The sequence below is a fragment of the Nannobrachium achirus genome, assembly GCF_963921795.1.
Source record: "Nannobrachium achirus genome assembly, chromosome: 7".
NCBI lineage: Eukaryota > Metazoa > Chordata > Actinopteri > Myctophiformes > Myctophidae > Nannobrachium > Nannobrachium achirus.
This window is the reverse complement of record NC_137816.1, coordinates 39,672,507-39,689,734: the sequence shown is the minus strand read 5'-3', so window position 1 is coordinate 39,689,734 and position 17,228 is coordinate 39,672,507. Positions and strand designations below refer to the sequence as shown.

The 17,228-nt window shown below is 44.6% G+C and overlaps 1 protein-coding gene across 1 annotated transcript in view; it reads left to right on the top strand.

The window, feature by feature from the left end:
• The first annotated feature begins 1,368 nt into the window (after positions 1-1,368).
• Positions 1,369-17,228, top strand: part of acsf3 (acyl-CoA synthetase family member 3) — a 45,527-nt gene continuing 29,667 nt past the window's right edge. The window contains exons 1-4 of the mRNA XM_080729998.1: positions 1,369-2,140; positions 6,550-6,705; positions 10,446-10,600; positions 13,381-13,526. Of these exons, the coding sequence (XP_080586124.1) occupies positions 1,400-2,140; positions 6,550-6,705; positions 10,446-10,600; positions 13,381-13,526 (1,198 nt within the window). The 5' untranslated portion in view covers positions 1,369-1,399. The remainder of the gene's footprint in view (positions 2,141-6,549; positions 6,706-10,445; positions 10,601-13,380; positions 13,527-17,228) is intronic.

Here is a 17,228-nt window from a genome sequence, read left to right as displayed (position 1 = left end):
AGCGGAAAGCTTCTCTTTATTATTTCTAATTTATGTGTCGGTTAACCATTTCTCTCCCTCCCTGGTTGTGAAGCACTTTCATTTGAAAAGTTATATTGGTTAAAAATTCAAATTTTTTGTGTCAACCACACCAATTAACCACATCATGGATTGAATAATAGTGGCACGATTGTACAATGATTGTTAATTTAAAAAGATAACACAAAAAGCCCTATATCTGCGGCGGTTAGCAGCTAATCTGCGTGGCACTAAAGTGCTGCGCGTTACTTGTGTACTCACCCAATAATTTATTCCTCAGCCTGGGAGAAAGATATTGTCCTGTAGTGTCATATCCCTTTGAAAGTTCTGACTGAAAACGTGTACTTGGTCAAATATCTCCACTTATCCACGAGCCAAACACGGACGACTTTCCGACCGGGCGAGGGGCCCGGAATGACTGCTGGACTGAATATATCATAACTTCCTTTGGGAAGCACAAACGTACGGGGCACACAATTGACAGGTGCTTGTGATTGACGTGGGGGTGACTAATCACACCACCTGCGTGATTGTGTGCCCCATACGCTTGTGCTTCCCAAAGGAAGTTATGATATATTCAGTCCAGCAGTCATTCCGGGCCCCTCGCCCGGTCGGAAAGTCGTCCATGTTTGGCTTGTGGATAAGTGGATTTGCCTAAATACACTTTTTCAGCCAGAACTCTCAAAGGGATATGACACTACTACTACGTGTAATTAGCTGTGACAAGGGAAGAGTATAAATACATAGAGCAAGCTATTTTTTTATAAGATTTGTTTTTTGGGCTTTTATGCCTTTATTGATAGGACAGTAGAATGACAGGAAATGGGGGGAGAGATGGGGTGTGACACGTGGCAAAGGTCGTCCGGTTCGGGAATCAAACCGGCGATGCCACCAGGCATCCATGCCTATGTGGCAATGCCTAAGTGGTATGCGTTACTGGACCAGTAGGCCAGCGGGCGACCCAGAGCAAGCTATTTTCTACTAAGGAAACAACTTCAAACTGCAGACTGTAGTAGAGATTACACACGCACGCACGCACGCACGCGCGCGCACACACACACACACACACACACACACACACACACACACACACACACACACACACACACACACACACACACAGACAAACACACATTCAGTGTTCTTGAAAATACTATTAGAAAGGAAACATGCAGCTGAAGGAAGCACAACGTAATTTCACACACTCCTCCTTAAGTTGAACTTTGAATGCTTGCTACCATTAAGCTCACACATCCTTTTCTCCCCTGTGAATTAACAGGTGTCATCGCTCTGATATGAACTGATCCAAGACACAGCAGGATGGAACCTTCGTGAAGATGAAGCCTTGTTTCTTTAGGTTTGAGACTCCATATCTCTTATAATGCTTCGGCTTACTACTGCCTGCCGCAACTTGAAGTGGGCTGCTGCTCTATGGCGGGCTACTGTTTGTCAGACTCACTGCCATCAGCAGAGAGGGCCACTGGCACATTATACCACTCACTGCCATCAGCAGAGAGGGCCACTGGCACATTATAGCACCTCTGCTGCTAGATGGGGCACATCGCCATCACCCAGGAAGAATCAGAAGCCAGTCTTTGCCAGAGCTCCAGAGTACGGAGACAAGCTGGCCATCATAGACAGCAGCGGGAGCCACTCTTACAAGCAGCTGTACGGCAGCAGCCTAGGCCTGGCAGCTCGAATCGCCAGCGCTCTCAGCTGTCACCTGGGAGGACTGGAAGGGAAGCGCGTCTCCTTCCTGTGTGCTAATGACGCGTCGTACACAGTGGCGCAGTGGGCCACGTGGATGTGTGGCGGGACAGCTGTACCGCTGTACCGGAAACACCCGCCGTCTGAGCTGGAGTACATCATCACTGACTCCCAGAGTTCCCTGCTGGTGGCGGGCCATCCCTATTCTGATACCTTGGAACCTCTGGCGCAGAGGCTGGGGCTCCCATGCCTAGTTCTGCCTCCGACCACCAACCTGGGTGGTCTGGAGGAGGAAGAGAGCCACGAGGCCGCTATCACAGATTGGGCAGAGCGGCCCGCCATGATCATCTATACAAGTGGCACTACAGGCAGACCCAAAGGAGTTCTTCACACTCACAGTAACATCCTCGCCATGGTAAGTGTTTCTATCAATTGTCTTTTGGTATCCATCCATTATAGCAGTGTTTCCCAAACGTTTCAGCTCGAGACCCAATTAGGTGTCTCCCCCGGGACCCAAACTTACAAAATAAGTAATGAATTAACCACTTCAGCCCTATTTTATAGTGGAAATAGACAATCTACAAGTTAACAGCAATGCTTTGTGAGCTTGTAGAGCTGCTATTTTCAAATTTTCTCAAAAGTTATTTAGATTTATGGAATAGTTTTGTTTGTAAAAAAAAAAAAGAAATTCTGAAATGTATTTTTGAATATTTTCATATTTTTACGAAAAGTTAAAAAGGGAATATTTATTCTTGGCCCCTAAAATGTGTCTGTGACTGACCCAAAAGTGGGTCCTGACCCAGTGTTTGGGAAACACTGCCTTATAGTTTATCGAAGTACTAACATTGAAACCATGCCCCCCTGTAATATGAAGAATTTGTGTCAAATATAACAATGTGGAGCCACTCCCAGATCCTCCCGGACTCATTTAATTGTATTTGATTTTGTAGTTACATTTGTGATTTTGAAAAATGACCACAGTTTAAAGTAAGTCTGCTAGGAGGTGGAACTAATAACAACTCTTTCACTCCATCCATTTCATATTTTAAATGAAATTCAGTAAAAGGTTCGTAATTACTTAATATTCAAGTAGTCGGTTCTCAACCAGTGGTCCAGGGACCACCAGTGTTTTTTTTTTTTTTTTTTTAGATTAGTTTTTTTGGACTTTTATGTCTTTATTAGATAGGACAGTAGACTGACAGGAAATGCGACACGCAGCAAAGGTCGTCCGGATCGGGAATCGAACCTGCGCCGCCGCCAGTCATCCATGCCTATGTGGCAATGCCTAAGTGGTATGCGCCTGGACCAGTAGGTCAGCGGGCGCCCCACCACCAGTGGTTCTTGAGGGGATTCCAGGTGGTCCCCAGCTAAATGATGGAGAGTTGGTAACCAAATGGACCCTTAGAGATCTTTAACTCTTGAGTGTTTAAAATGAAACCAAATGGACCTGTGATACACGCTCAATACGCAAGTTAAATAATTGTTAAACATCTGCATTACTTACAAGAATTCTACACAATTAGAGAATGTAAAAGAATTGTTATTTTGACGTTATCTCTCCTGGCTATGGTACGAACATCAATACAGCATGGAATTGTGGACAAAATCGTATCCAACGATAACAAAATATTCAACGTTTTGGGTCTGAGAGGCTGTCTGAATGTCATCAAATGGTGGCCTGTGGCTCAAATGCAGAATGAATAATGGTCCTTGATATAAAAAGGGTTGAAACCCACTGGGTAATGGATTCATAAATCAGGGAAGAGGGGGTTCTGAATCCACTGCCTTATAGAATACCTTCAGTAGAGTGTTGATTCTTAAATTGATCAATTAAGATGTGGTCACAAAAGAACTACACAGCAGCTCCCCTTGGCAATGATATGGCCTATCAATCAATAGAGAGATCAGATGTTAAAAGAGGTCTCATAATGTCATCTTACCACAACTAGTCCTCGAGGCTACATCTGACCAGTTCACAGCCTAAACGTAGATATATCTGTATCTCAAATTACTGAATTGATTAGAAACGTGTGCGTCTGTGCGTGCGTGCGTGTGTGTGAGAGAGAGAGAATCAAGAGACACAATGGAATACAATAGGAGCCAACTGTAGAGTTACATAATCAGTAATAAGATTACATAAGTAACGGTAAAGGGTCGTACGTTGTGTTTTGTGTCATGAACAAGTTGCATGTAAGTCTAAACATAATGATATGCAACATAATGTTATACAATATGTAGAAAAAAACATTGAAGCCTGCCTTGTCCCAAAAGTATTTGGGGATTTTATTGATATTGAAGAAGTCACAGTACATGTTATAGGCCTCCTCTGCACTGGGCTGCAGAAAGATTTTTTGTTTTAGATATGTTTTTGGGTTTTTATGCCTTTATTGACAGGAAATGGGGAGAGTAGTGACATGCAGCAAATCTGGTCGGGCTCGGGAATCGAACCAGCGACCCGCTGCAGGCTACAAAAAGCCTATGTGGTATGCTCCCGGACCAGTATGCCAGCGGGCTCCCCCCCTGCTTCTGAAAGTTTGATGAAATGGATCAAAGTCACAGAGAGCCTGGTGGACAAGCATATTGAATAAACACTATCTTTGAATTATTGCAACCTTTTGTCAAATAAATGGTTCAGGACAATAAAGCAAATTTATTTTCCTGAACAGTTTATTTGACAAAGGTCTCAATGATTCAAAGATAGTGTTTGTTTATTCATTAGCTTGTCTGCCCAGCTCTCTTCAGTGTATTCAATCAAACTTTAGGCGGACAAAGAAGTCTTAGAACATGACGTATCGGACAGTTAATTTTTTACATAGCCTTGGAGAACAGTGTATTGTATGTAATGTAATAATTGTATTAAAATGGTATATAAAATAAAACATAAATGACATAAATGAATTCTTATGCCCATTATACACTATAATATATGGATATGTATGTATTATATTACATTATTCCTTAGCTTTTTTATTATATCATATAAAATATAATATAACATATAATATAATATAATGCGTTGCTCTTTGCCATCGTGGCCCCAATAAAACGCCATCTCATCTCTACATTGTATGGATTAAAACTTCATGTCACAGTATGACATAATATGAAAAGGCCAGTAGCTTGTTTAGGATGCAGATGAAGGGATGAAGATGGACACTGTAATTAAGAGTTACTATAGAGATTTATCTTTTGGTTTATTTTGTTTTGATTTTACTTTTACTTTTTCTCATGTGTTTCATTGTGTTTTAAGACCACTTGTCTTGACATGTGTATGTTAACGTGATCCCCCCATTGTTCATTAAAATCAATCCACCTGTTTCTGCGGGAATTTACTGTAGCATAATGACCTTTTCTTTTCCTCAAAATGTTAATATCATTTTAAGTACATGTATCTGTGACGTGACTATTCTAATGACAGACCCCTGAACAATATTTTTGTGTCAGGTTTGGTGTGGATCAGAGAAACCAGTGGGGGCCAGTGGTCCCTGGGGGCCCCTGACGTGGCCCCTGGTGAGACTGTTGTTATGGCAGACCCCTGAGCAGTGTTTGTGCGGATCGGAGCAACGGTGCACCTGTGGCCCTCGTGTCTGTCTTCATGGCAGACCCCTGACTAGGGCTGTCATCACAATTTACACGACGATTAATTGCCACTCAAATAATTGCGATTAACGATTTAATTGTGTTTTTGTCGTTGACAATTACATTTCTGTTTGGCTTGTAGGCTTTGAAGTTGCACATGGCAGACATGACACATAACCTAAATATATAAAGAAATAACTAACATATTTGACAACTTTATACTTAAAAAAGAACATTGATACTTGATAGTAGGCCTACTTTTGGGGGAAGATATGGACTTCTGAGTTTGTTGTTGGTAGAAAATTGTGGAATCACTGTATTGTTGATGTATTAGGATAGCGGTTCTCAAAACTTTTTAGGCTGTGACCCCCAAAATAAACATTTTTGAACTGGGGACCCCCACCCTGACAAGCACTTGGAATTGTAGTTATTACATTTAATGTAGTCTCGCGTAGCCAGACAACTATTCCACAATCTCCGAATGCTATATAGAGTCTGGAACGGCAGCTCCCGAACGGCGAGTATCGGAAGTAGCCACTGCTGCGCGGAACTGTAGTCCCCTGGTAGTCCCACTGGAAACATAACAGAAGCACACAAGCACAGACAGAGTCATTCGAGCGGCATATTCTTGTAATGGGTGTATAGTTTAAGAAAACATCATGGAAGTAACACCAACAACACCAGAGAAAGACGAAATAACGCCCCAAAAAATGTTGAAAGGAGATGTAACGCTTCCGCTCTATCTCGCACTCATCGTATCTATTTCCATGCCCCAGACTGTATGCCGGGAGCATTTGCAAAACGCGGAGGCAACAGTCTGGCCACGCGAGACTACATTTAATGTGACTCGGTTCCACAGATAAATATTGTGAAAATAGCAGATCTACATGCTCACAACGCGTAGATTGGCTATTTTCACAATGTTCGCCTCTTGCTTACTTAATATTTGACATTTTGGCCAGTTTGGTATTAAAGCGGTCTTGACAGTCCTTAAATTGTCACTTTATAAATGTGCAGATACCCTGTATACACTAATACTGTGTGTTGGTTTGTTTACCATTGAGTGAGAAAAGAAATGACATTAAGCTAATCATCTGGGGACCCCACAAAATAATTTGGGGACCCCACTTTTGAGAAGTTTGAGAACCACTGTATTATGAGGACGATAGAACAGACCCCCCAATAAATAAATACACAAATAAATAATATTAAGCAGAGAATGCACTTTGTTTCTTCCCACAACAGGTCCAATGTCTGGTGTCGGAGTGGGCTTGGTCTAGAGACGACGTGATCCTCCACACTTTGCCACTCCACCACGTGCACGGCATCGTGAACAAGCTACTGTGCCCGCTCTGGGTGGGTGCCACCTGCATCATGCTGCCTGACTTCCAGCCCCAGAAGGTATTTCTCTCTCCCCGACTCTCTCACTCGTTCTTGCAATCTGTCTGTCTGTCTGTCTGTCTGTCTGTCTGTCTGTCTGTCTGTCTGCAGGGGCATCACAAAGGTGGGAATAGTGGGACTGAGCTACTAGGGCCCAAGGTGGAGGAGCCACCTTAGGAGTATTTTATACTTTAGCTATTGAAAAATATCAGATATACAAGCTCACAATATATATATATATATATAACGCTGCAAGCTGCTTGTATATCTGCTATTTCTCAATAGTTAAAGTACCCAGGGCCCAGAATTTGGTGCGACACCCCTGCACACACAGATGTTTTTCTGTGTGCCTGTCTTCCTGCCTCTTTGGAGCGGGCATACATACACTTTATTAACTGGCGTGAACAAAAAGACACAGCTGTTCTGCTCTGCTGGTCAAGTTGGCAGCCATGAGAGCATAGCTGACTGAGACGGTGGCTCTGAGAATGATGTGGGCTTTGGGCAGTAGGGGGAGATGCAGTGAGTTCTTTCTCTCAGTCAGTCAGTCAGTCAGTTCACCACTCTATCCATCCACAATCCCCCCCTCCACTTTTCTTCTCCCGTCCCTTCTTAATCTCCCTCTTCGCCTCCTCTCCCTCCTCCTCCTATCTATACTCCCCCCCCCCCCCCCTCTCTGACTGTCAAACTAAGTGTTTGGGGCTCAGTGATGGATTGCCCTGTGTGGCTTTGTATCTGACCAACGCAGACTCACGGCAGGCGCTTAAGGAGCGGATCAATCGATGAGCTGACATTGAAGAATGATAGTGCTTGTTTGGCCGAGCAAAGGGAGGGGCAGAAGTGTGTGTGTGTGTGTGTGTGTGTGTGTGTGTGTGTGTGTGTGTGTGTGTGTGTGTGTGTGTGTGTGTGTGTGTGTGTGTGTGTGTGTGTGTGTGTGTGTGTGTGTGTGTGTGTGTGTGTGTGCGTGTGTGCGTGCGCGCGTGCGCACGTGTACATGTATTTGTATCTGTCTATGTAGTGTAAGGGTCCTTTTTGTTTTGTTTTCATGCTTGCAGATGCCTTTGTTTGAGTGTAGCTATATGTAGGTGTGTAGTCTGTGCACTTGCTTGTGTGTATGTGTCCAAGTGTTTGTTTATCTGTGGGCATGAGTCTGTGTGAGTGTTTGCGTGTCAGGGCTGCCTTTTAAAGGTTCTCTAGAACCTAATAGGCATCGTGTTAGACTGAAAGGGAAGGTCTTTCTTTAAAGGACATATATATCTGTCAACATAGGGTTTTTGCTCTTACCATCAATAGGTATCAGTGTTCAACTGTTATTGATGACCTTGACTAAAATGGTACAAAGCTTCGCCTCTCGCCTCCGAGTATGCCTTTATTCCCGTCTCTCCTGAAGTTACAGTATATTGATAAACTAATCAATAGTCTGTCTTGTATCCTCTAAGATCTCTGAAGGGTAGCCCGTGTGGTAGAGATTGATTTTTCTGATATCACCGGCAAGATCGCTACGATAATTTTTCAAGACCGTACCGTGACTGCAGCCAGCCAGAACGAAAGCGGTCCATTAGGATGGAGAGAAGGTAGAGCCTTGTGACCGGACTAAAAATAAGGTTTATCTCACAGCGTGTAGCTGCAGATAGCTCAATCTGTAGACTCGCTGGGGATCAGGAGGACTGGCTACTGTAAATGGTAAGCTAGGGTCTGTGTTACCACAGGGCTGGACAGGTGAGGGGGTGTTTAAGGATGCGGGGCAGTAGCTCCGGGGGTCTCACCGCATCTCATCCCCCAGGTGGAGACCAGCCCTTTGACAGACATAAATTGCCCTCCTCCCCCTTCCAGAGCGGGCTCTGTGGAAGCACTCCACTGCACTTGATGGACACCATCCATAATGCTCAGAACACCCTTGGTAAATAATATTTCCCCCTGAGCTCGCATGCACTAGAACTTTCTCTCGTATGCTTGCACTTAACACATGCTTACTACGTGCTCGTGCCTGCTAATGCACAAGTGAGTTTGGTATTAAGATAATTATTGTGAGGGATGAGCAAGGCTAGAGTGAGAGTTATTTGATTAGATCAGCATCAGGGTTTATCTGGACCAGACTGAGGCGCAGGGGAAGATGCAGATCTCGAAGAAGGTGACTTAAAGGAGAGAGGAGTCACAGTCGAGATGTTTTTGGCAGGTCTGTGCAGACAAGTGGTTGAGGGGGTGCTGTGTGTGCGTGCGTGTGTGTGTGTGTGCGTGCGTGCAGGGTGTGCGAGAGAGTTTGATAAGAGCAGAGGCAGCGAAGCAGGAAATTATGAAACGGAGAGAAAAGGATAAGTGAATATGAGTTGGAGAAAGGGAGAGGACGGAGAGGAGGGGAGAAGGATGAAGGGAAGACGGGAGGAGGAGAGGGATGGGGGTGGGTGGGTCCAGAGATGGAGGCGTAAAAATCGAACCTCGGTTCGAAGTAAAGCGGTGAATTCTTATTCTATGTGTTCTAGAGCTATGAAATCTGTGTTCTAGATCTATACATTCTATCTTCTAGATCTTTAGTTCTATATTTTCATGAATTCTGAATGAATGAATGATTTTGTCTGGAGGGCCAAATTGTCATGTGAAGCTTGACCAATCCTCAATTCTGCATGCATGGGACAGACATGGGACAGACATGGGACAGACAAAGCCACACCTTGGAAGCGGCTTTCACCGCTTCAAAAAGCAGCAGCGGGGGCAAAATGTGATGTGAGGAGTTGAGAGGAGGGGAGCCGGGGATGAATAGACGGAGAGCCAGCTGGGGAGGAGAGTTGGTCTCCCAGGAGGGGGACGTCAGTACACGGAGACACCGTTGTTCACCTTCGCTTTGTTCATCATGCCCTCCTCCCTCTGGAAACACACTTATCAAAAGTGGGGGCAGACCTCCATTCAGAAACACCCCCACTTAGAAACATCCCCATTCAGAAATACCCCCACTGAGGCTAGGGTTAAGGTTAGGTTTAGGTGACACCTCCATTTAGAATAATGGAGGTCAATCTTCTGAATGGCAATGTTTCTGAATGGAGATTTGTAACCGTCAAAAGTACAGGTACAGTACAGAGCCTGTGTGCCCGGCCCGGTCTGGCCCACAGTCCTTATCCCATTAACTACGACCTGGAATTATGTTATACTTTAGCTATTGAAAAATAGCAGATCTACAAGCTCCGAGCTTGTAGAGCTTGTAGATCTGCTATTTTTGAAAAAAAGTGTTTGAATATATCTTTTTAAAAGCGAACATTTCTAACTCAAATGTTTGCTTCTGCTGGGGAGTCCCTGGAACAACATATTTTGAGATGGGGGTCCGCCGTGGCCAAATACATGTCATTTTGGGGGTCCTTGACATGAGAAAGTTTGAGAACCACTGATTTAGAAGAAGGATTTAGAAGACATTTATTAGAATCGGGTCCAGATTTTCATGATTTTCGCAGTCGGTGCCGTGCTGCAAGCTTGTATATCTGCTGTTTTTTAATAGGTTCAACTGAGACTCTGCCCTTTCCCAACTCCACCAACTGTACACATTTCGCAAATGAAATGAAATGGATCTGGATGGAATGGATTTTATTTGAATAAGATACATTACTGTAACTGTCTACACCCGCCATATAATCTACACTGTACTGTTTCACTTTCCCTCACAGCCTTCACATCTGTTCTTTTGTTCTCTCTGTCTGTCTGTCTGTCTGTCTGTCTGTCTGTCTGTCTGTCTGTCTGTCTGTCTCTCTCTCTCTCTCTCTCTCTCTCCCTCCCTCCAGGTGTGGGAGATGCTGCTAAGTGGGAAGTCTCCTGTGGTTAATGTGTTTATGGCTGTTCCAACTATCTACTCTAAGCTGATCCAGTACTATGATGAGCAATTCACCCAGCCACACGTCAAGGACTTTGTCAAAGCCATCTGCAAGGAGAGAATCAGGTCTGATTATTTATTGCGATCGTAGGTCGCATTTACTATGAAAACCTGCACTCATGTCCGTCCGTCTGTGCATCCGTCACGTCTCATGTCACGCTCCATATATGGCCAAGACAGAATTGGAGATCCCTGATCAATACACATCCTTGACCCTTTTATGCCCATATATAGAGATCTCTGATTTATGAAGATCTCTGTCATCAATATTAAGCCCATACTGGGAATGCCCATATATGGACATATTGACAGTCTCATGATGACGTCAGGCGTTGCGTTGCCTACAAATGACATTGTCTGACTGAGACCTTGCATATCTAAGCAAACAACCAATTACCATGAGTCAGTTTGTAGATCTTACCTGATCAAATGGAAAGTAGCAAATGTGAACGCGAGTCAATTAAACTGAATTGAACTAATTCAACTAAGACGTTTTTACATGCACAGATTATGTATCACACTCTTCATGCGTTTCACTTTGGTTACTTTTTATGACGCATTTATGACCTTTGACCATGGCATAAGTATAGTTAAAGGACCTACACCATGAATTTTCACTTTTTCTATTTTAAAACCTTTTTTGGGGGTCCCACTGGCACCTTCTATCCTCACAAAGTCCTATTTCTGACAATTGTGTCTTTCTCTGGTTTTGGGAAGACAGAGATGAAAAGCTTTCCACGGGTTCTCAGAACAGTGCTGTTCTGAGAGTTGACGCATGTGACGTCACACGCGTTCCCGTTTAAAAAAAAAAAAACCCACTAGATGCGCCCCTGAGCAAACAGAGGCCGTTTTGGTATTGCAGCTGGAGAGCCTCATTATAGTAGAGCTAGAACAAACAAAAGGAATGGTCAGAGTGTTTGTTGAGGGTTAAAACCTGTCTAAGACTCAATTTTGAGCATATATTTATACAAAAAATATAGTTTTAACTCATTGAGTGCTAGCGCCCTCTAGGGGCCATAGAATGCCAGCGCATCTCTCATAGGCGAGCGCTTTAGCTTCCAGGACCTCACCTTCCAGGACCTCACGTGTGCACGTTCATGCACGTCATGGAAATGTCCCGGATGATAATGCTAACAGAATGGCTATTCCCATTTTGTCATCTAAAAGATCATTTTTGGGCGATTTCGCCGTAAATAAACCTCGCGCCGCTTCCCTAAAGACACAATCCAGAGATATAAGCCTTCAAAGATTGGTCTTTCATTGGATTAGGCGGAGATTGGCGATTTCGTTCGCAAATGACGGCCGGCCGGGAGGTTGCTAGCTTTCGGCTAGTAGCTAGAAAAATCAGGCCAGGCTTCAGAAGGCCTCTTATCATTTTATTCATGTAATTAAAAAAAGCCGGACTACTTCGGGATCGGCACACTCGTGTACTCATCGGAAGCGGCGCCGAACATCGGGTGAACATTGGGGAGCTCAAAAATGTATTTTAAACCATTTTTAATGGAATATATCGTCGGACAGAGTAGAATGGCTAACTGGCTAGCGAGCCAGGACCACCCACGACTCTACAAGCAGCTCGGGGTAAGTGAATTAATAAAAAAAAAATTGTATTGGATTGAAATAAAGCCGAACTAGTTCGGGATCGGCACAGTATGAGTTAAAAGCATGGTGTAGGCCCTTTAAATATTTTTTTAAAGATTAGCCTCACTACTGTACTTCTTTTCTTTTCTCTCTACAGTAATTTTACTACTTGCCCTGTTGTTGATTAACAAAGGTTCATGGCTCTGACCTTTTTTCGGCCTGCCAAACCAACGTTCTCTGAGGACAAAACTATTTGATAATCGATGCAGCTCAACTATGAGTGCTACTGTAACTGCAGGGCCCTACACTAACATTTTAACTGGTGCGTACACGTTTTTCATAGGTGCACCAGTAAATAATTTAAGTGCACCCACACATACTCACACAAATAGACCTGCTAAATGTAAGGTGCACTGGGGCGACTAGGGACCATTTTTAGTTACTCTGGACAGATGTTGGGTCAGACCTGAGTGCTCTATTGTGTCTGCCAGGCCCAATTCGTGGCCGACACTTTTTTTTCGCCCGTCCGTCCGTTCTTGTGCGTGTGTGTCTGTCCATTTGTGTCCATCTGTGAACAGCTGATCGGGATATCTCCCTGGGTCACAGTGATATTTCTTATATTGTCATTCCCATAGGGGAATCTTAGATTGTGTCATATAAGAACTGTGTTCCAAAAATAAACAAAGCACCCGGCTCAAATGTAACTCAAATTCAATATAACGCTGTGACCCAGGGGTAGTGGGAGTGACGTCAGAACTTGTCCGTCAGGATCTGTCTTGAATTTTCATATTCCATCCTGATTGGCTAAGATAGGCTTCCAAAGTTGCAGGAGTGGCCCATTATTATTACGTGCACCAGCCAGTGAAGCAAGGCGCAAGTACTGTTTTCAGTTTTCATGTCGCGTCCTCTGCGGAGGCTATCCAGACTATAAATAGAGTATCCAGACTATAAATAGGAAACCACACTTGCAATTTCCCAGAAGTTTATCTTTACTTACGCCTCAAACGTTATCAACCGACTGTTTCAAAACTGTTATCGAATACTTCACGTTTTGGTGTAATTCAAGTATGTCGTTAATGGCCTCAACTGCACAACGCACTACTTCATCAGATCAATTAAATACCAACTTGCCCACACACATGTATTTTCAAACGAAACTGTGCTGATGCAAAATTACAGCAAAAATGGGCTAGAGAACAAAAGGCGCAAGTTGGTATCTGGACAGAGTGCGGTCTAGTTCACTGTGTGTTATTCTGTGTCCTCAGGCTGATGGTGTCAGGATCAGCTGCTCTTCCCCAGCCCACCCTGCAGCGCTGGGAGGAGATTACTGGACACACGCTGTTGGAACGCTACGGCATGACTGAGATCGGCATGGCACTGTCCAACCCTCTGAAGGGCCCACGCATCCCAGGTACTGTGGACTGTTTGGTGGTACACATTCATTGCGACCGTAGGTCGCATTTACTACCAAAACCTCCCCGGGCTGTCTGTCTGTCAGTGAGTCAGTCCGTCACACTTTTGCCCTGCTCATATCTCCACAACCGTTGCCCCCATCCATGCCAAATTTTGCACACACACTCCTTGACTGCCAAACTACAACCTCAAAGGACCCCCGGAGCCCCAGGGACCCCCAGGTCCCTGGGAGACCCCCAGATGTAAAAAATGACCAAATGTGCTCACACGTCACACGTCACACTTTTTCCCTGCTTATATCTCCGCACCCGTTGACCCGATCCATGCCAGATTTTACACACACACTCCTTGCCTGCCAAACTACAACCTCCAAGGACCCCCGGAGCCCCAGGGACCCCCAGATGTAAAAAATGACCAAATGTGCAAAAATGACCAAATGACCACCCCAACGGGGCTGCTCACGGGGAATTCCCGGGGACCACCGACTCCTGGTGCTCCAGAACGGATGCAAAAGTGGTGGCGCCCCCAGTGGAGGACCCCCTGCCACTGCAGCGCACATAAAATGCCATAACTCGGGCTAGGAGCGTCCGGGAGAGCCGGGGCCGGTACCTATTCGTCCGCCAAGGCAACGCGGAGACCCCACCCCTCATTTCTCACATGGCCCTATTCTAGCGCCACCTTCAGGCCGATTTTTAAAACAAATTTTTGGACACTGCTCCTACAGTTTTTGCCCTAAAATCACGAATATCACTACACAGCATGTCTACACTCATGTCATCAACATGGATCAGGAAGATTTGGGCAAAACACATTTTTGCCCTATTTGTGGAGATAAGCCACCTACGGTCGCTTATCTCCCGATTAGGGAGTCTTACTGGTTGTACTGTACTTGCACACTGTACTGTACATACTGTACACAGATTAGAGTGGCTTCCTTTTCTGAACACTTCTTTTGTGATTTGTGTAGCTTCATTCGCTGAACACACAGTGTTCGCTATAACAGTGGTTCTCAAACTTGGGGTCAGGACCCCAAGTGGGGTCCCCAAATTGTCTTGGGGGTTCCCTAGATGATGAACCTAATGTGAAACATTGTTTTCTCTCTCAGCTGTAAACAAACCAACATAAGGTTTAAGTGTATAGAGGGTATATGCACATTTCTAAAGTGGCAATTTAAGGACTTTTTAATTAACCTGACTGCGCCAGATGGTGGCAGCAGTGCGTATGCCTGCATAACGCTCTGCCTTTACCATCTGAGATTCCTCGTGATAACACTCGTAAAGTCCCGGGCCAGACGAATCAGCGGCAGCTACGGGCGGGCTCTTAGCGGCTCTGAGCCAATAGAGTCTGACTGCAGACCACGTGGAAATCCAGGAGGCGGATTCTGGGTGTAACGTCATGCAGACAGGCCAATATGAGTGGTTGGAGTTGACACTCCCAGACTGTGATAGACAGGCGGCCCCATCCAATCACCTTCTAAAGAATTTTTAAAAAATGGCCCGCCCCTTACATCAGGTCTGCCCGAGCGATCTCAGATGTAAGGCAGAGCGTTATGCAGGCATACGCAGTCAGGTTACTTTTTAATACCTCTAATGACAAATTAAACATTGGCCAAATTTTCAACTATTAGAGAATTGTGAAAATAGCAGATCTACATGCTCACAACGCCTCGCAACAATAGAACGGTGTTATACAAAATGTAATGCCTCAACTCTTAGTGCTTTTCAGGGTGGGGGGTCCCCAGATTATTTTGGGTTGGTTGGTTGGTTGGGTGGTTTGAGAATCTCTATGGGCTCTGTGCAGGACTGTAGTTCCTGTTTCCTGTTCCGGGGAAGTTTCTCATAGCTTCATTTGATTGGCTCAGCAGCAGATTTGACCTGGAAACACACCACACCTTCATACTGTATGTGTTTCCGATTCAAATCTGGTGCTGAGCCAGTCAAATTAAGAATGCGCTAAAATGAATTAAAAAAAAAATAATTAAAAAACAAAACAAAAACAACAACAACACTCAATTTATTGTGTTCGATTACCTATTTCAAGCTAGTCTCATTTTCATTCCATACTAGATTGAATCCAATGGCGTCTTTGTAAAGCAAACAAACTACAGATTATAAAAAATATAAGCCAAACCGCTGGTATGGTATTTTAACACATGCATTGATAGATATACACAGATTTGCTGACATTTATACGTGCAGTCGTGCACCCATGGGCATAAATGACAGAAAAGGGAAACAAAGCAACAATAACACAGGTCGGTTTACCTCTTTTATTTGAACACAAAGCCCTTCCCAGTGTTATCAAACAGTACCTCTACCTTATGTGCAGTGCTTTTGATCTCGGTCTGTTTCCCCAAGTGTGATGTCTGTTACAGTAGCATCAAGGCAACGCCCCTCCTCTCAACCATCTCTTCTCTTCTCTTCTCTTCTCTTCTCTTCTCTTCTCTTCTCTTCTCTTCTCTCCTCTCCTCTCCTCTCCTCTCCTCTCCTCTCCTCTCCTCTCCTCTCCTCTCCTCTCCTCTCCTCTCCTCTCCTCTCCTCTCCTCTCTTCTCTTCAACCCCCACCCCCCCACCCATTGCATTCTCTTCACCCCCCACCCCCCCCACCCATTGCATTCCCATCTCCCCAGCCAGCTCGTGTTGTTTCTGACAGGTAAGGCTAATTAGACTGCCAGTGGACTGGGTAATCCTCTGTCTGCTGCTTTGCTGGGGATTTGTGGTTGCGCGTTGTTTACTTGTCTGAAGAATGTTTGGCAGCATAAAGAAGCAGGCTGTGTTTGATTCCTCTCAGGTGATTATTAAGAACAGCTTCAAGAGGTGTGTGCACCTCTATTGACGTTTTTTCCACTGCAGCAAGACACTTGTGGAGTGTGTGTGTGTGTGTGTGTGTGTGTGTGTGTGTGTGTGTGTGTGTGTGTGTGTGTGTGTGTGTGTGTGTGTGTGTGTGTGTGTGTGTGTGTGTGTGTGTGTGTGTGTGTGTGTGTGTGTGTGTGTTAGTTACTGCGTTTTTGTGTGTGTGTGCGTTACTGCGTTATTGCTCGCGGCTGTTTGAGTCGCTGTGTTCCTGTCTTGTCTTTAAGTAGGTTAAAGTGGATCAATAGCAACCACAGGAAGCATGCTCACAACATGAGTAGAGGAGAAGTCGCTCATCCTCCCGCTAATCAGTCCGCGACACACTGCTCTTAACCAAGCGCCTATCGTGATTTTGTTTATGGGATTCCACTAGTAGTTAGGACTTGTAACTAGTTGCTCTGGTGCCTGAATTTCCCCCCCGGAATCAATACATCTACAGTATCTGTCTTATCTGCGTTACAGGTCATACTATTATTGACCTTTAAACATGTAAACCTGTGAGGTGAACTGCTCTACGTCTCTTTCTAATTACGCAGTCATCTTCACATTCTGTTTCCCACCTCCGTTGCATGTCTTCAGTGATATAGAGCAGTGGTTCTCAACCTGAGACCAAATAATTTTGGGGGGTCCCCAGATGATTAATTTATGTGCAACATTGTTTTCTCTCTCAACGGTAAACAAACCAACATAAGGTTTAAGTGCATAGAGGGTATCTGCACATTTCTAAAGTGACAATTTAAGGCCTTTTTAACTCACTGCTTTGCCACGAGTTTCCCGAGTTATACCATATGTCCAGGCCGCCAGGCCCGAGTTTCCCGGGTTTTGGGCTGTTTTTGAAAAATAAAATA